The sequence below is a fragment of the Lepidochelys kempii genome, chromosome 1 (assembly GCF_965140285.1).
Source record: "Lepidochelys kempii isolate rLepKem1 chromosome 1, rLepKem1.hap1, whole genome shotgun sequence".
In the NCBI taxonomy this organism is placed as follows: domain Eukaryota; kingdom Metazoa; phylum Chordata; order Testudines; family Cheloniidae; genus Lepidochelys; species Lepidochelys kempii.
Genome location: NC_136380.1, coordinates 344,696,528 through 344,714,680, shown reverse-complemented (window position 1 = coordinate 344,714,680; position 18,153 = coordinate 344,696,528). Strand labels below are relative to the sequence as shown.

Here is an 18,153-nt window from a genome sequence, read left to right as displayed (position 1 = left end):
CACTGCAACTTGAGACCATTACTCCTTGTTCTGTCATCAGCTACCACTGAGAACAGTCTAAATCCATCCTCTTTGGAACCCCCTTTCAGGTAGTTGAAAGCAGCTATCAAATCCCCCCTCATTCTTCTCTTGTGCCACTAAACAATCCCAGTTCCCTCAGCCTCTCCTCATAAGTCATGTGTTCCAGTCCCTTAATCATTTTTGTTGCCCTCCGCTGGATGCTTTCCAATTTTTCCACGTCCTTCTTGTAGTGCGGGTCCCAAAACTGGACACAGTACTCCAGATGAGGCCTCACCTATGTCGAATAGAGGGGAACGATCATGTCCCTCAATCTGCTGGCAATGCCCCTACGTATACATCCCCAAATGCCATTGACCTTCTTGGCAACAAGGGCACACTGTTGACTCATATCCAGCTTCTCGTCCACTCTAACCCCTAGGTCCTTTTCTGCAGAACTGCTGCCGAGCCATTCGGTCCCTAGTCTGTAGCGGTGCGTGGGATTCTTCCGTCCTAAGTGCAGGACTCTGCACTTGTCCTTGTTGAACCTCATCAGATTTCTTTTGGCCCAATCCTCTAATTTGTCTAGGTCCCTCTTTATCCTATCCCTACCCTCTAGCATATCTACCTCTCCTCCCAGTTCAGTGTCATCTGCAAACTTGCTGAGAGTGCAATCCACACCATCCTCCAGATCATTTATGAAGATATTGAACAAAACCGTCCCCAGGACCGACCCTTGGGGCACTTCACTTGATACTGGCTGCCAACTAGACATGGAGCCATTGATCACTACCCGTTGAGCCCGACAATCTAGCCAGCTTTCTATCCACCTTATAGTCCATTCATCCAGCCCATACTTCTTTAACTTGTTGCATTGAGGGTGCAATCCATCCCATCATCGAGATCATTAATGAAGATGTTGAACAAAACCTGCCCCAGGACCGACCCCTGGGGCACTGCGCTTGATACTGGCTGCCAACTAGATGTTGAGCCATTGATCACTGCCCAATGAGCCTGTCAGGGTTCCCTCCCCACTCTGAACTCTGGGGTACAGATGTGGGGACCCGCATGAGAGACCCCCTAAGCTTATTTCTACCAGCTTAGGTTAAAACTTCTCCAAGGCACAAATTCCTGTCTTTGTCCTTGTACGGTATTGCTGCCACCACCAAGTGATTTAGACAAATATCCAGGGAAAAGGGCCACTTGGAGTCCCTGTTTCCCCAAAATATTCCCCCAAGTCTCTTCACCCCCTTTCCTGGGGAGGCTTGAGAATAATATACTAACCAATTCCTTTAATAAAAGTATAGACGAGACCCTTTACCTTTAGGACAATAAAATCAATCAGGTTCTTAAAAGAAGAACTTTATTATAAAGAAAAAGGTAAAAGAAGCACCTCTGTAAAATCAGGATGGAAGGTAATTTTACAGGGTAATAAAAAGATTTAAAACACAAAGGATTCCCCTCTAGGCTCAACTTCAAAGTTCCAAAAACAGGAATAAACCTCCCTCTTAGCATACAGAAAATTCACAAGCTAAAACAAAAGATAATCTAACCCATTTCCTTGCTTTACTTTACTTGTAATCTTTAATTTTTGTAATCTTAGATGCTTATTTCAGGTAGGGTTTTAGGAGATGTTCTTTTCCTACCTGGTCCCTGTCTCTGTCCCGAGCGAGTACAACAAAGAGAGCACAAATAAAACCTACCCCCAGATTTGAAAGTATCTTCTTTTCTTATTGATCCTTTTGGTCAGGTGCCAACCAGGTTATTTGAGCTTTTTAACCCCTTACAGGTAAAGGAGGGATTTTACCCTAGCTGTATGGTTATGACAGAGCCTGATGATCTAGCCAACTTTCTATTCACCTTATAGTCCATTCATCCAGCCCAAACTTCTTTAACTTGCTGGCAAGGATACTGTGGGAGACAGCATCAAAAGCTTTGCTAAAGTCAAGGTATATCATGTCCACCACTTTCCCCATATCCACAGAGACAGTTATCTCGTCATAGAAGGCAGTCAGGTTGGTCAGGCATGACTTGCCCTTGGTGAATCCATGTTGATTGTTCCTGATCACCTTCCTCTCCTCCAAGTGCTTCAAAATGGATTCATTGAGGACCTGCTCCATGATTTCTCTGGGGACTGAAGTGAGGCTGACCGGTCTGTAGTTCCCCAGATTCTCCTTCCCTTTTTTAAAGATGGGCACTGTATTTGCCTTTTTCCAATTGTTTGGGATCTCCCCCGATCGCCATGAGTTTTCAAAGATAATGGCCAGTGATTCTGCAATCACATCAGCCAATTCCCTCAGCACCCTCGGATGCATTGCATCCGGCTCCAGGGACTTGTGCATGTCCAGCTTTTCTAAATAGTCCTTAACCTGTTCTTTCACCACTGAGGGCTGCTCACCTCCTCCCCATACAGTGCTGTCCAATGCAGCAATAGGGGAGTTGACCTTGTCTGTGAAGACCGAGGCAAAAAAAGCATTCAGTACGTCAGCTTTTTCCACATCATCCGTCACTAGGTTGCCTCCCCCATTCAGTAAGGGTCCCACACTTTCTCTGACCACTTTCTTGTTGCTAACATACCTATAGAAACCCTTCTCGTTACACTTCACATCCCCTGCTAGCTGCAACTCCAATTGTACTTTGGCCTTCCTGATTACACCCCTGCTTCCTCGAGCAATATTCTTATACTCCTCCCTAGTCATCTGTCCAAGTTTCCACTTCTTGTAAGCTTCCTTTTTGTGTTTAAGCTCACCGAAGATTTCTCCGTTAAACCAAGCTGGTCGCCTGCCATATTTGCTATTCTTTCTGCGCATCGGGATGGTTTGTTCCTGCGCCCTCAATAAGGCTTCTTTAAAATACAGCCAGCTCACCTCAACTCCTTTCCACCTCATATTAGCCTCCCAGGGGATCCTGCCCATCAGTTCCCTGAGGGAGTCAAAGTCTGCTTTTCTGAAGTCCAGGGTCTGTATTCTGCTGCTCTCCTTTCTTCCTTGTGTCAGGATCCTGAACTCGACCATAGTTACAAATAGAAAAAAACCGCACGGAAATAAAAATCAATATTAATCGTCCCAGTTACAAACAAGCAGCCCATCCAATTCTGCCAAGCAGAGCCCTGTCTGAGCTTCAGATGCAGACAGCTCCCTCCCCAGGGGCAGTAGCACTGAGCAGGGATCTCTGCACAACTGTGTTTCTGGATGCGGGAGAAGTGGGCAAGGTAATTTATCTCTGATTAATCCCAGAGAATGACAGGATTTGGGAAGGGCCCAGGCAACTCCCGATGAGTTGAACACGTTCCATTGTGCAGCACAGTCACCCCCACCTACATGGGTCGCTAACCACCAAAGAGAAGAAGGAAGGCCACACAAAACGGGCTGCACTGGAGCTGTAGGAGGTGCCGTCTTCCCCCTCCCAATCTCCCCTCCCTGCTGTCCCTGCCTTTCTGCAGGGATGACTGATCTGGAGTAACAAAGGAGACTCAAGCTGCAGAGCTCCCAATCCTAGCAGGCTGCTGGAGCTGGCTCGCTGTAAATTGAACTGTCATGCCATCCCAGGCACTTGAGCTTGGTATCTGGAATGCCACTCAAGTGCCACCTCTGTTGGGCTGTCACCCAGCTATACCGAGCAGCTGGGTTAGATATGGTCGAGAGAGAGAAGTGGAGGGGAGGCAGCAGCACAAGTACTGGTCCACATCCTTGTGACACTAAACAGTGGTAGGCTTCCAAGCACTTCACCAGCACGGCAGAGAGAAGGCGACTCTGTATACAGTGCAGGAGGAAGACGTCTGGCTGAAGGTGATTCACATGGTGATAGGCAGCCTGGCATTCTCCCTGCAGGAAGCTCCTCTCCACTAGCTCCCTCCTGAAAAACTAGGACATCACTACAAGCCCCAGGCAGGGAAGATATGATTGCTCTCTATAAATATATCAGAGGGATAAATACCAGAGAGGGAGAGGAATTATTTAAGCTCAGTACCAGTGTGGACACAAGAACAAATGGATATAAACTGGCCATCAGGAAGTTTAGACTTGAAATTAGACAAAGGTTTCTAACCATCAGAGGAGTGAAGTTCTGGAACAGCCTTCCAAGGGGAGCAGTGGAGGCAAAAGACCTATCTGGCTTCAAGACTAAGCTTGATAAGTTTATGGAGGGGATGGTATGATGGGATAGCCTTATTTTGGCAATTAATTGATCTTTGACGATTAGTGGTAAATATGCCCAATGGCCTGTGATGGGATGTTAGATGGGGAGGGATCTGAGTTACTACAGAGAATTCTTTCCTGGGTGTCTGGCTGATGAGTTTCAGAGTAGCAGCCGTGTTAGTCTGTATTCGCAAAAAGAAAAGGAGGACTTGTGGCACCTTAGAGACTAACCAATTTATTAGAGCATAAGCTTTCGTGAGCTACAGCTCACTTCCTCAGATGCATATCGTGGAAACTGCCATTAGAGCATAAGCTTTCGTGAGCTACAGCTCACTTCCTCAGATGCATATCGTGGAAACTGCAGTTTCCACGATATGCATCTGAGGAAGTGAGCTGTAGCTCACGAAAGCTTATGCTCTAATAAATTGGTTAGTCTCTAAGGTGCCACAAGTCCTCCTTTTCTTTTAGCTGATGAGTCTCGCCCACGTGCTCAGGGTTCAGCTGATCACCATATCTGGGGTCGGGAAGGAATTTTCCTCCAGGGCAGATTGGAAGAGGCCCTGGGGGGTTTTCGCCTTCCTCTGCAGGGTGGGGCACGGGTCACTTGCTGGAGGATTCTCTGCGCCTTGAAGTCTTTAAACCATGATTTGAGGACTTCAATAGCTCAGACATAGGTGAGAAGTTTATTACAGTAGTGGGTGGGTAAGATTTGGTGGCTTGCATTGTGCAGGTCAGACTAGATGATCATAATGGTCCCTTCTGACCTTAATATCTATGACTCTATGAATCTATGAAGCAGGGGCTGAAGATTGATGTGATTAGAGCTGGCCAGGAAACTGTTTTCTTGTCCTTCAAATATTCTTGAGAGTCGAACATTTTTCCCCATCTTGAATTGGGACCAAACTTCAAAGTCTTGAAAATGTTCACACACTGAAACACCGGAAAAAAGATTTGTTTGGGTCAATTGAAATGTCTCGTTTTGAGAATTTCAAAACATTTGTTTTGATTTCAACCTTTTCTAACTCTTTTTCAGTCTAATTAGCTGACATTTCTAAACAAAAAGTTTTAAATCCGAAAACTGGAATTTTTCATTTAAAAAGTGTCAACATGATGCATTTTGACAGTTTTGAAATGGGTTTTTTTTTTTCAAAAAATTTTCAAGAGCACGAGGCTCTTCAGCAAGGTATTTCGTCTCAGCAATATATTTCTCCTCTTCCCGGGTATTTCTCACAGGAGCCTTTCACCTTACTTAAAGTGTGGACAGACAAGTGCTTTGTCAACAAATTCCCGACCAGCTCCAGTTGCGTTTGTCTGGCTGCGCAGTGGCCTGTTGCTGGTTCTCAGTCCGGTTTGTAGTTGGTCCAGTGTCCACCTCTCAAAATGCACCACCACCAATTTAGAGAACAGGCCCCCCTCTTGGCAGTCTCAGTGGGGAAGCCAAGGAATGGGCCTTAGAGCCTGAACTTTAGCCCCCTCCAGGTTAGGTATGAGGCACGTTGACAGGGAACAGGGTGGGGTTAGCTTGCACCTGGCCCACCTCAGGAGAGCCCATTCTGCACACACACAGGGCATCAGTCTCTAGGGCTCTCAACCCGGCACCTGGGAGAGGGTTACAATTCACTGGAAAAATGGTAGGAGGACAAAGTGCAGGGCTGTGTGAGGTCCTGCAGAGGCTGCTCATGGTCAGTCGCCATCTTGAATCCACTCAATGTGAGGTGCCAATGGTGAGCAGCTTTGTGGAGAACGACTCTTCTAAGATTGCCTGTTGATGGGGAGAGAAACTGTCTGTGCGGGGACACCGCCTCCACCTTGGGAGCCTCACCTGTGGGCAGCATTATTACTGCCCTGTGCCTGGGAGAAGAGAGGGGCCCGTCTATGCCAACAGCCTTTTAGTGGCATTTGCAGAGGGGTTGCGGCCTACAGGAGGAGCAGTTGACACTCCTGGCTTACCGGGGGCATTGCCTAGGGCCATGTTAAAATACCATGAGGCCAGGCTAGGAGAGCCCCTCACATGGAGGTGCTGAGAGCCAGGGGAGTCCTGGGTTCTCATTCTGTGACCACAATTGCAATCCCTGCACTGAGGGGGCGTGCAGGAAGTGCCCCGTCAGTGCATCCCATTCAAGCCACGACCCAGTTCTCCTGCCACACGGGCCTGCAGAGCAGCACAGCCTGTTCAGTACGCTGTCCCTTGGCCCGCACCTCGCTGGGGCACCCCTCCCCAATGGACACTGGGTTTCCACACTGCCTCCTATTGAGGCAAGCAGCGAAATACCACAATCTGACCATTAGCATTTGTATAGCACTTTCCATCTTCACAGCCCTGCTGCGAATTCTCACAACTCCCCAGTGAGGTGGATACAGCATTGCTATCCCCATTTTACTGAAGGGCAAACTGAGGCCAGGTTATTTGCCCAAAGTTAGATAGCATGAGAGCTGGGATCAGAAACCAGGAAACCCTGCCTCAAAGCCCTGCCCCTCAGAAACGAAGCTTCACGCTCAAAGGCTGGGACTTGTTCCACTCAGGAATAGCTGCCGTTAGCCAGTGTGGGGTGTTTCCCAGCTCCCACAAGTAAGGGATCCATGCTACTGATAGAGCAATGGTAAATGTGGGCGAGAGCCTGGGCTGAGTGAGCAGTTTGGGCTTGCCAGGGGACATTTCTCCTCCCAGCCTACCGTTCTGATGACACTATTAACTGGAGGGCAAGGTAGGGTTCAGACTACTTCTCAAGCCAGGCCCGTTTACACAGTGTGCTGCAGCTTCTCACCAAAGGCCTTATTGATTTTGAATGTGATGTAATACCGGTGCTCTCTCATTTCACCCAGTGGGAGGGCGCCCATGGAATATTTATAAAGAGCAGGGCTTCTCTCCACTGGCAACTCTTCAGTTCCATAAATCAAGGCACTCACATTGCACCGTGGGCTCCGATCCCCCACCTATCTTCCCCACGAGCTGCGCTGGCTGCACTTAGCCACAGAGTCCTCCATGTGCTAAAATATGTGTTCATTTCTCAGCCAGCTGGGTACTTTTAACGGGAAGCTTTAACGCAGAGGAGCCTGGGATTATGCTCCGACAGAACCATTACAGAGGTTACCCAGCCCCCAAAATCCCCCTCTTGAGAGCAACGCAGGAGCACTGAGCAGGAGCAGCAGGGACCCTGTTTCATCAAATCGTAGGACTGGAAGGGATGTTGAGAGGTCATCTAGTCCAGTCACCTGCACTCAAGGCAGGACTAAGTATTATCTAGATCATCCCTGACAGGTATTTGTCCAACCTGCTCTTAAAAACCTTCAGTGATGGAGATTCCACAACCTCCCTAGGCAAATTATTCCAGTGCTTAACCACTCTGACAGGAAGTTTTTCCTAATGTCCAACCTACACCGCCCTTGCTGCAGTTTAAGCCCATTGTTTCTTGTCCTAGCCTCAGAGGTTAAAGAGAACAATTTTTCTCCCTCTTCTTTGTAACAACCTTCTATGTATTTGAAAACTGTTATCATGTCCCCCCTCAGTCTTCTCTTCTCCAGGCTAAACAAACCCATTGTTTTCAATCTTCTCTCACAGGTCATGTTTTCTAGGATCATTTTTGTTGCTCTTGTTTCCTTGAATCATTTTTGTTGATCTTCTCTGGATTTCCTCCAATTTGTCCACATCTTTCCTGAAATGTGGTGCCCAGAACTGTATACAATACTCCAGTTGAGGCCTAATCAGCACAGAGTAGAGCAGAAGAATTACTTCTCGTGTCTTGCTTACAACACTCCTGCTAATACCTCCCCAAATGATATTTTCTTTGTTTGCAACAGTGTTGCACTGTTGACTCATATTTAGCTTGTGATCAGCTAGGACCCCCAGATCTCCTTTTGCAGTAGTCCTTTCTAGGCAGTCATTTCCCATTTTGTACGTGTGCAACTGATTGTTCCTTCCTAAATGAAGTACTTTGCATTTGTCCTTATTGAATTTCATCCTATTTACTTCAGACCATTTCTCCAGTTTGTGCAGATCGTTTTGAATTTTAATCCTATCCTCCAAAGCACTTGCACCCCTCCCAGCTTGGTATTGTCCACAAACTTTATAAGTGTACTTTCTGTGCCATTATCTAATCTCATTGATGAAGATACTGAACAGAACTGGACCCAGAACTGATCCCTGCGGGACCCCACTCGTTATGCCCTTCCAGCATGACTGTGAACCACTGATAACTACTCTCTGGGAACGGTTTTCCAACCAGTTCTGCACCCAGCTTGTAGTAGCTCCATCTGGGTTCTAGTTCCCTAGTTTGTTTATGAGAAGGATCATGCGAGACAGTATCAAAAGCCTTACTAAAGTCAAGATATACCACATCTACTGCTTCCCCCCCATCCACAAGGCTTGTTACCCTGTCAAAGAAAGTTTTCAGGTTAGTTTGACACAATTTGTTCTTGACAGATCCATGCTGACTGTTACTTATCACCTGATTATCTTCTAGGTGTTTGCAAACTGATTGCTTAGTTATTTGCTCCATTATCTTTCCGGGTACTGAAGTTAAGCTGACTGGACAACAGTAAATGTGGGGAGAGCCTGGGCTGAGTGTGCGGTTTGTGCTTGCCAGGCGACATTTCCCCTCAGCTGCTCTTGATGAGCCCACTAACCATTGCCATGGGCAGCAGGCATCTGATTCACTGAGCTCTGCTGTTTCTTCTGGAGTTGGTTCTGCAGAGCTGGTTCCTGAGGAGGTTGCAGGATGCTCTGCCTGAACCCAGACTCTTCCCCTTTGTGTTATCAGGCTCTGGAGCCAGTTATCAGAGTGGCCGGGCAGGCTGCAAAGGCTTGTCAGGCAAGTACCACGCCAAGCTCACTTTCCACTTGAGGGAGTGCAGTCCAGTGGGTGGGGCACAAGACTGTCAGTCAGGAGACCTGGAGGTTCCGGACTGGCTCTCAGTCCAGTACCCAGTGGACAGGTGCCTCTATTACAGAAACCAGCACCATGGTTGCCGTTGATTTGGTGCTCTCGTTGGCAGCCTCAGCAAAAAGACCAAGGGTCTTGGAGACTGCGCTGTCCTCTCCCCGGCCTCCAGGAGTCTTTAGCTGGAAGCTGTAGACTATGCACGGAGCTGAGCATCAGGACACCTGGCTTCTAGTCCTTGCTCTGTTGTACGCTCGGAGTTGTCCCATCCCCTCTCTGTGAAGTGGGGATAGTAACTCAGAGCCACCCAGTGCTGTAAGCAGTATATGTGAGCAGGCAGACGCAATCAGTGATCCATCACCCTCGCTGCCTGGAGGTGCCGGGGTGGGGTACTACAACATGCCTGACCTTCCCATGGCAGCTTATGGCCATCCCCTGCCCCGAGAGCAACAGGGCCCCGGTTCGTGGGCGATGACTTCGCTGTCTGCAGTGCTCCCTTGCCTGCTTTGTGGAGGGATTCTCACACAGCACGTCAGTGTCCAATTTCCCTGCCCCGGAAGGCGGCCTGTGGCTCAGCAGGTGGCTCGGAGCTGTTTACAGGACACCTGTCAGCTATTTTGGCTCCTTGTCCTTTCTGCCTCCTAATTATAAAATTGTGGATCCCATTGGCGACAGGGGTTTTTTATGCACAAAATGTCAAATTGCAAAAATTAAAAATGTAAATGATGGTGTCTAATTAACCAGATGACAGCAGAGCACAGCTGCGAGTGACAGTGACTGATTGCCTTCTGCAAACTTTGTCCTCCAAGACCTGCTGTACCCGGGGGAGGAAGGACATTGAAAATAGCAACTTCCTTCCAGAGACACAGCCTGGTGTGCAAAGCCCTGTGCAGCAGCCATAGCCCCGTAGCTCCAGATCCCGGCGGGGAAATCCCAGCCCCATGGCAGTCGATGGGAGTTTTGCCACTGGGGCTGGGATTTCAGCCCCTGAGCAGGTTGGGTGCACAGGGAGCTCACTGCTGCACTGGGCCAGCACGTGTGTTTATAAGACAGATCTGGGGGAAAGTAAGGGGAGATGCTGGTGGATTTTTGGTGGGGAGGGGCGCAAGGGTGCAGCGGGGTTGTGGGCGGGACATGCTGGGAAGGTTGGAGCGTGTATGGGAGTGTGGACATGGGTGTGGATGCATATGGGGGTGTGAATGGAGTTGGTATAGGTTGTGTGTACTGTGGGTTGTCTGTGTTGAGATATTGGGGTGAGAGGAGATGCATGCAGGGATGCACGTGGGGGTACAGGCTGGGGGGGACATCTGGGGGCATGAATATGTGCAGTTGGCGATGTGGGTGTGGCATGGGGTTGCCAACAGTCCCGTATTACAAGGGATGTCCCTTATTGAACTAGAAAATTGCCTGTCCGGTACTAAATCAGTATCAGGTACCTTTTATCCTGGCATGTGGGGGTGGTTTGTATGCAGTTGCTCGGGCTCTCTGCTCATCACGAGAGCACCAGATCCCCTGCTCCTAGCAAGGGGGTTCTCCGATTCCCTTGGCTGGCAGTCTGGTTCCATAGTCCCCACGCAGCACTAAGCACTGGCTTGATCCCACGTTGTGCGTGACAGGGGTTTTGATTCAGCAGAACTGGACCAGAGCTGCAGAACTGAGCTCCAGAGCTGAACTCACCCAAAGTCGGGGGCTGTTTGAAGCCTGGGTTTTGGGTTGGACCCAGCTCTGCTCTTCTGCCTTGCACAGCTCTCCTTGAACCGGCATTGCCACTGCTCACCCGCCTGAAGGGCGGCAGCTTTGGCCAGTGCACGGGACTCCTGGTGCCGAGCAGGACAGTGAGAGCAGGACACAGCGTTCCTTAGACAGGGCCAAAGAAGAAAGCCACAGCTGAGCTGCAGCCTGGCCGTGTTGGCGGTGTCCGTTCTCAGGACTAGCCCTCTCTATATGTTGTGCTGTCACCCAACAGGACTGCATGTTCCAGCTCACTGGGGGGAAGCAGGCAATCCCCGGAACCATCAATAATTGTCTAAGGCCCCAGCTGGTGTCCTACCATCTCCAAAGCCCTGAGGCTGATTAGAGCACACGGTGGGTGCTGTCGTAAATAACAACCCCTGATGCGTGGGTGCCAGTCGAGCATGAAGATCTGCCCTTGGAACACAACATCATGGGGGGAGAGAGGGGGAGGGGGGAGATAGAGGGTGCTTAGTCTTTTGTGGATATGGGGGAAGATTTACCTTGGATTCTTAGGGGAGGTGATCCCACGTTGGGGAGAGTGGTTCAGTGGTTAAAGCGCAGGACCGGGAGCCTGGAGGTCTGGGTTCTTTTCCAAGCTCTGCCTTTGACTCACTAGAGGCACTTAGGGGCACTTTTCCTCTCTGTGCCTCAGATTGCCCATCTGCAGCATGAGGCGAAGGATGCTGACCCCCTCCGAGGGCTGTTGTGTTTTCACACCCAGGAAGTGCCCCAGCTCCCATGCTGCAAATACGCACATAGCTTTTCCATACCACCTGCCTGTTGTTAACTGGCAGCCCTGGCCAGCCCAGATCCACGCCTGTTCCCCAAGCAAACATGTGGCTCTCTCCATTCCCCCCTCAGGTACTACTCGGACATTGGCAAAATGCCGGCGATCAGCGACCAGGACATGAACGCCTACCTGGCGGAGCAGTCTCGCATGCACATGAATGAGTTTAACACCATGAGCGCACTCTCCGAGATCTATTCCTACGTGGGCAAGTACAGTGAGGAGGTGAGCGAGAGGGGAAGTGGGGTGTGCTGCCAGATTGCCTGAGGGCACGGGCTGGCCAGCCCAGAAACCCCATCGGCCACCAGTGCGCGTCCGGTTTATTTTCAACAGAGGGCTTGTGCGGGTAAGGGATGGAGAGCAGCAACTGGGCGCAGGCGTCCCACCTGGCCTGCTGTCCTCCCTTGTTATTTCACTCTCAGCCTGGCCTCGCTGTGGAGTGACTCCAGGGGTGAATTGGGCCCTTCAGGGTCTACTTCCCAGTGTTTGCTTCCTGTTCTATATCCCATAGAGCACCCTGAGCCCCATGCCATAGAGCACCCCGAGCCCCATGCGACTGAATGTCCATGGGCACCAGCACCATGCTGGAGACCCTGGGTGCAGAGACACAAGGAAGCTGATTTCAGCTCAGATAAACTCAGGCTGTCCAGCTGAGCATGGTGCAAAGCGGGAATGAGGAGAGTTTTGCCTGGGAAGGGGCGTTAGTTACAGCCGGGCTGTGTCTCATGAGCTACTCCAGGCAAGCAGGAAATTCTGCAGTCTAATTAAAAAGAGCTGATTTAACCACTGGTGCGGATGGCCAACATCTGCCAGCACTAAGGCGAGGGATTAGCAGGGAAAAAAAATTCTCTCAGGCCGCTAGAGAAACAGAAGCCATTCCCCAGTCAGATCCAGACAGAGATGAGCAGGGGAGAGGGCTCTCACTTCTCTCAGTGTTTGTGAGCCGAGCCCTGCGCAGATACAAATGTATATCCGCGTATATCCGCATCCTCGGCTATAAATTTGTATCCATGCAGGGCTCTATTTGTGAGTGGACCTGGTGTTTGACAGGGGCTAACTGCACTGGCTAGAGCCAGCAGGCCCTCTGCAAACTATTCCCCCCACCCTATGCATCACAACACTGCCATTGGAAGGCAGTGCCCCCAGACTGCTTGACTCGGCCACTTCTAGCCAAACCTGCAGCCCACATCCCCTGCTCTTTGGTCATTAGGTTTCCTAACAGCTCGGCTGGCGCACTGACGCCGTTTCAGTGCCAAGCCCTCGAACAGCTCTGCCGATGCACCGTACTGGGCAGCATTCCCTGCAAAGTCAGTCCGAGGGACATCTCTGCAGCATCCCTTGTGACTTCAGCCCTGAGTCCCCAATGCATCTCCATCCTGACCTTCAGTAATAGCTGCTATGCCAGAGTCTGGCACCACCTCCCTCTGCCAGGGTTTCTTAGCCCTAAACCTGCAGCTCCCCTGCTGTTCCAGTCCAGGGCTCTCACCCGGCTCTGCTCCAGGTCCTGCCAGCTTCTCTTGAGCAGAGAGAGGCCAGGTGTGCTTTGCGGGGCAGTGCTGTCATGATGTGTGCCACTGAGGACTGGGACTTTAAATGGCTAACAGCATTTTCACTTGGGATCTACAGCCCAACCCTTAGGCCCTTACTCAGTGGAGTAACTCTGCTGGAACTACTCATTGGCGAACGGCTGCAGGATCAAGCCCCTACTTGGTATCAGAACCTGAGTATCCAGATGCGAAGGGTTAATGAGATAACCCTTTGCAGCAACACCAGGACAAGGACGGTGTTTAGTACTCGAAAAGCACTCATGTCAAAAATCCACAGCATTGTTCTGTTAAAGGCCCTGTAGTCCCCTACAGTCCCAGGTCTGCCTTCTCTTGACTGGGCGCCTCTTGCCGCATAGGGTGAGTGTAACGTAGCTAAGATTCTGCCCTGTACAGAGGGGCTGGCACATGGCCTATGAGCCACTGAACTCTGTGGCTGGTAGGGTGAATTGGACACTTCCCTCCAATCAGTGCAAAGTAAAACAAGTGTATTTAACAAAAGGATTTAGGATTAAGTGATACCAGCATAAAGGAATAAAGATAAGGAAGGGTTACAAGCAACCAAAGGTAAAAATACGCTTCTAAGCCCAAAACCTGATTTAACAAATTAGCCTCTCTTCTTCCCAGAAGGGTTTCTCACCTCGTGTCTTTTCCTGCCTGTCTGGCCAGGATCCTTCACACATCTCAGAGTGCCTGGTTCCTTTTTCGTCAGGTGAAGGATAACTTAGGGATGGGCTCCCACTCTCTTTACAAACCGGGAACCTTTGAAATGTGTTCTCAGATAACGTTCCTTTTCTCCTGCGGATTGTAGAGGTCACGCGGGCTGCTGAAGACTTCGTGCTGGTTCCTCCCCGCTGGTGTTAGTTCAGTGGCTCTGCCCCCCACTCACTAGGCTGATGGCTTTGGTTACCGTCTCTGTAAATGGACCTTCACTGTCACTTGCCTGATGAGCAGGCTGCTCAGCCAAGCAAATCCCCATCCCTTTGTCTAGGGCAGACTGGGCTTATGCCTTGTTTGCCAAACACATTTTAAGAACATAATTCTAGCCCATATTGCTAACCCTTTGTACACACCTTGTACACACACCATGCCAGTGATTGGTGGCACCCGTGTGCCACCAGTTCGTATATGATCCCTCACGTGACACCTCTTTGGTACAGATTGCGACAACAGCATGAGGTGTAGCGAGTACGTCAGGCTGCAGACACAGAGCAGTGGACCACCAACGGGCCTCTGCATCACTGTGTGTAGCGGGAGAGGCGATGCCTGGAGCACTGCACATGGCCTGCCTTTGAATGAGGCGCTAAGCCAAGGCCCCATCTGTCTGACAGGCAGACATACAGAGCCTGGGACAGCTGGGGAAGAGATTAGAGGAAAACCCCATTGTCTCAGCCAGCAGGCTCTCTCAAGGGAGTAGCTTGTAAGGCCCAGACAGTGAAAGCACCCTGCTAAGTGCAGAAGGGGTGCTGCTTCGGCCTGCACAATCACTGTCCTGTCAGAAACTCCCTCCCTGCTTGGTAAAATGCCTTGTGAGGCCATGGGCTAAGCTGACCCAATCCCCCATCCCATCTACAGACAGCCTGACCCTCGTTTGTGAGGCAGGACGTGGGCCTGCTTGTAATTAATGCCGCCATCTTTCCTCTCTCTCCTTTGCAGATTCTCGGAGCCCTTGATCAAGACGACCAGGCCGGGAAACAGAAACTCGCCTACAAACTTGAACAAGTCATAACCCTCATGAGCATAGACAGCTGAGAACTGGCCTGCCAGGGAAGCCCTGGGAGGGAAAAACCAACCCGTGCCTCAGTCAAGATCACCATCTTTACCAAGTGCAAGTGTAAGCAGAGTCACCTGATCAGCGCTCTCTCTCTCTTCCCCTCTTTCCCCCTCTCTCCAAACCTATAGACCAGGCCCCAGGGATTCCCGGGAAGTGATGGTGGAGGAATCTCAGCTTTGGGGGACATCGAGACATTCAGGTGGAGCTCTCTTGTTCACAGCTCCTCCTTCCTCCCTCACCCTAGAAATACCATATCAGCTGTATCCAGATGGGAAACTGGAAGGTGGCCTCTGCCATGCTGCTTTAACTGCCCTCCTGGTCCCATAGCCCCGGAGCGGCCGTGGAAACAAACTCAGTATTATTAGAGTCTTGCCAAGGGGAAGCTACTCCCCTTTCTTCGCCTGCCTCCAGGGATCCTAACGGGGGCAAGAATGAACCTGGATCCTCCTCCAGCAGAGCCATTCCAGCGCCTTTGGTCAACCTCAATCCCAGAGGAGGGAATTCAAGGCAGTTCTGGGAAGCCCCAGGGACCTGGTTAAAACTGGAGCAAGACCGTCGTGGCACTGGGGACTCTAACTGTCTGGGTGAACAGCAATGTGAGCTGTTCTCCAGGGATTGGGGGAAGGTGGGGCCTCACCTTGCCCCTTGCCCCATTTTTCGTACGTTTATTATTATTTTTAAAACAGATCTGTGTCCCTCCCAGTCTTTCCTGGTGTGTCCTGTCGACTGTATAACTGCAACAAAAGGCTCTCTGCCTAATTGGACCCCATTGGTGGTAACCGTGTCCTCCTGGTGGCGTATAGCACCCCGTTTCCAAACACGCCCTGGAGAAGACAAGCCACAAGGAGCCACGCTTCATTCTGGCCTTCAAAATCGTGATAGCCCAGGAAATGGATAAGTTCTACCACGGGATTTTTGTTTGTGTCTCTTTCTGAGCTGGAACAAGATGGTTTTTGTTGAACAATGTGGGGTGTTTGCTGCAAAGCGTGAGGGTAGGTCCGTGGGACAATAGTCAATAACTTCCTCTCAGGCTGCTCCCAGGAGGAAGTGACCTCGCTTCTAGGGGGGAAGTGACCTCACACGTAGTGGGCCTTTTTCTTAAAAACAGTGCAAAGTTTTCTTCTTTAATATTCCAAACTAAGTGACTGTTTTTCAGCAACACCGAGCCACCCTCTTCCCCCTTGCTCTCCCGCCCTGTCCCCAGACGTTCCTCATGTCCCACTCCCATCTCCCTCCCCAACAATTGACTCGTTTTTAAAGCACAGCTGGTGCCTGCAAACTATCTCCCTGCTCCTTCCGTCCCCAGTGCCAGCACTCATCTACTTCCCCTCCCTCCCGAGGTTACGTTTGTCTCGGAATGGGCATGGATGGGAGATGATGCTTGACCAGTCCACTCCCCCAGAACAGCTGCGTCTCCGAGGTCCAAGCCATCTTGTAATGAAACACAGGAGAGACCCGGTCCTCTTCTCGTTTTGTACGATCGCAAACTGCTTACTTTGATACCATCTCAGCTCAGCGTGGCAGAGACACCGACCCCAGAGCACAAACCAGAAAACCTCGAATTTGGCACAACACTGAGCGAGGATGGAAGGAGGCGATGGGTTTGCACCCATCCCTCAAGGAAAACAAGAGTGCTTGCAAAAAACATGCACAGGAGTGGACTGGAGCCGCCTGCAGCCAGCTGCTTCCGTCCACAGAGGATAGGCTTTGGAGGATGCAGGAGAGAGGACATCTGTTAGGTGTGATGGAGAGGTGATGGTCAGATCCGGTCTGGTTCATATATCTTGCTATGAAAGCAAAAGCACTGTGTGACAGCGTATTGCCCATGAATTGAAGGGTGGGCAGGGTGGGGGAAAAGAATTAGTTATCAAGCTGATTTCATTCATCCACACACTTAAATACAGAGACAGTGCTTTCAACAGTAGATAGGAGGCTGTTGTAAGATTTATATTCAAACAGCAAAGCTTAGGGACACATTTTAGTTTTTAAATACCAGACGTGTATGTGTGTGTGTGATTTCTTTTCGTTGTGCTTGCTTTCTTTTACGTTGGTCAACTGATTGACTTGTCACGCACCTTATGGACATTTCAACACTTGCTAGAGGACTGAGTGCTGGGGACATTTTGGTTTGGGTTGGCAACGTCATGGTTTTAATAATTTGGTTAGGTTGCAGTGTGTCCCTGATTAGATGGTTATGGCAGTGGAGTGGAAAGAGCCATGGGTGATAAGGAAACACACAAAAATTGCTTTTTTAAAAAAATACATTAAAAAATTAAAAATGAAAGAAACCAAAGGTTTTGACAAAGTGCCACAAATGATAAATACAGACCCTATTCCCATGACTTTTACTCAGCAGGCTGGTCAGATCTAAGGATAAAAAGCTGGTTTTGGAGAGATGAGTGTCCGGCAGCCAGCTGTGCTGCCCAGAGATGGATTTTGTTTGCACATGTGAAGGGAGGGAAGACGACATTATATGTATATATATAAAAGAGGTATTGAAGGAAACACATGTGATTTTGCACAGCTAGAGAAGTTAAAAAAAAACTGGGAAAGAAGAGACGTGTCCTGATTCTGGTTAGAGTTTGCAGGTTTTATTATTTAAATTTTTTGCCGGTACAGAATTTTTCAACTTTTTTTTTTTTAATTTGTCAAAGAAAAACTTGAACACCTCATAGAAATGGTGAGAATGAAAAACTCATTGGAAACAGGAAGCATTGTGAGCTTCAAACCCTGACCCCCTCCTTTCCCCCCACCCCTGAGGATTTTAGACAAATCTATATTTTGCTTCATTTTTATTTTTGTATCTGAGCTTTTGGTTGGTTGGTTTTTGCCTTGAAAATGTGCCGAAATTGTGATGTGAATGTGTGGGCTCTGCTCTCCATCCCCCTGTGCCCCCCTCCCACTCCCACCTCCCCTGTCCCCACAGTCCTAAGAAATGTCTTGACCCCCCCCCCAATTTAATTTAATTTAATTTTTTTACGTGCATGTAAAATACAATTAAAAACAAAGCCACACAAACAGAAGGAAGAATGAGCCTTGCTATCATCTAGGTGAGTTACTTTCCTGATTTCTTTGCCTATGTCTTTTCTCCGGCTGCCTGTGACCACCCAACCTGTGTGGTACGTCACGCTCAGGCCTGGGATTTAAGCTACCCATTGAGGGTTTGATCCAAAGCCCACTGAAATCAGTGGAGAAAAGCTCCACACTCCTGGCTTTGCCTCAGGGCCCAGAGTTCCTAGGTCAGTTATTGCTATTTCATGGGTGTGACCCACATGCCGCAGGCAAGACAGTTAAAGAGCTCTGA

General features: G+C 49.6%; 1 protein-coding gene across 1 annotated transcript in view; it reads left to right on the top strand.

The window, feature by feature from the left end:
- Window positions 1–16,673, top strand: part of PLXNA4 (plexin A4) — a 577,474-nt gene extending 560,801 nt beyond the window's left edge. The window contains exons 30-31 of the mRNA XM_073328857.2: window positions 11,606–11,756; window positions 14,732–16,673. Of these exons, the coding sequence (XP_073184958.2) occupies window positions 11,606–11,756; window positions 14,732–14,827 (247 nt within the window). The 3' untranslated portion in view covers window positions 14,828–16,673. The remainder of the gene's footprint in view (window positions 1–11,605; window positions 11,757–14,731) is intronic.
- Window positions 16,674–18,153: the final 1,480 nt, after the last annotated feature.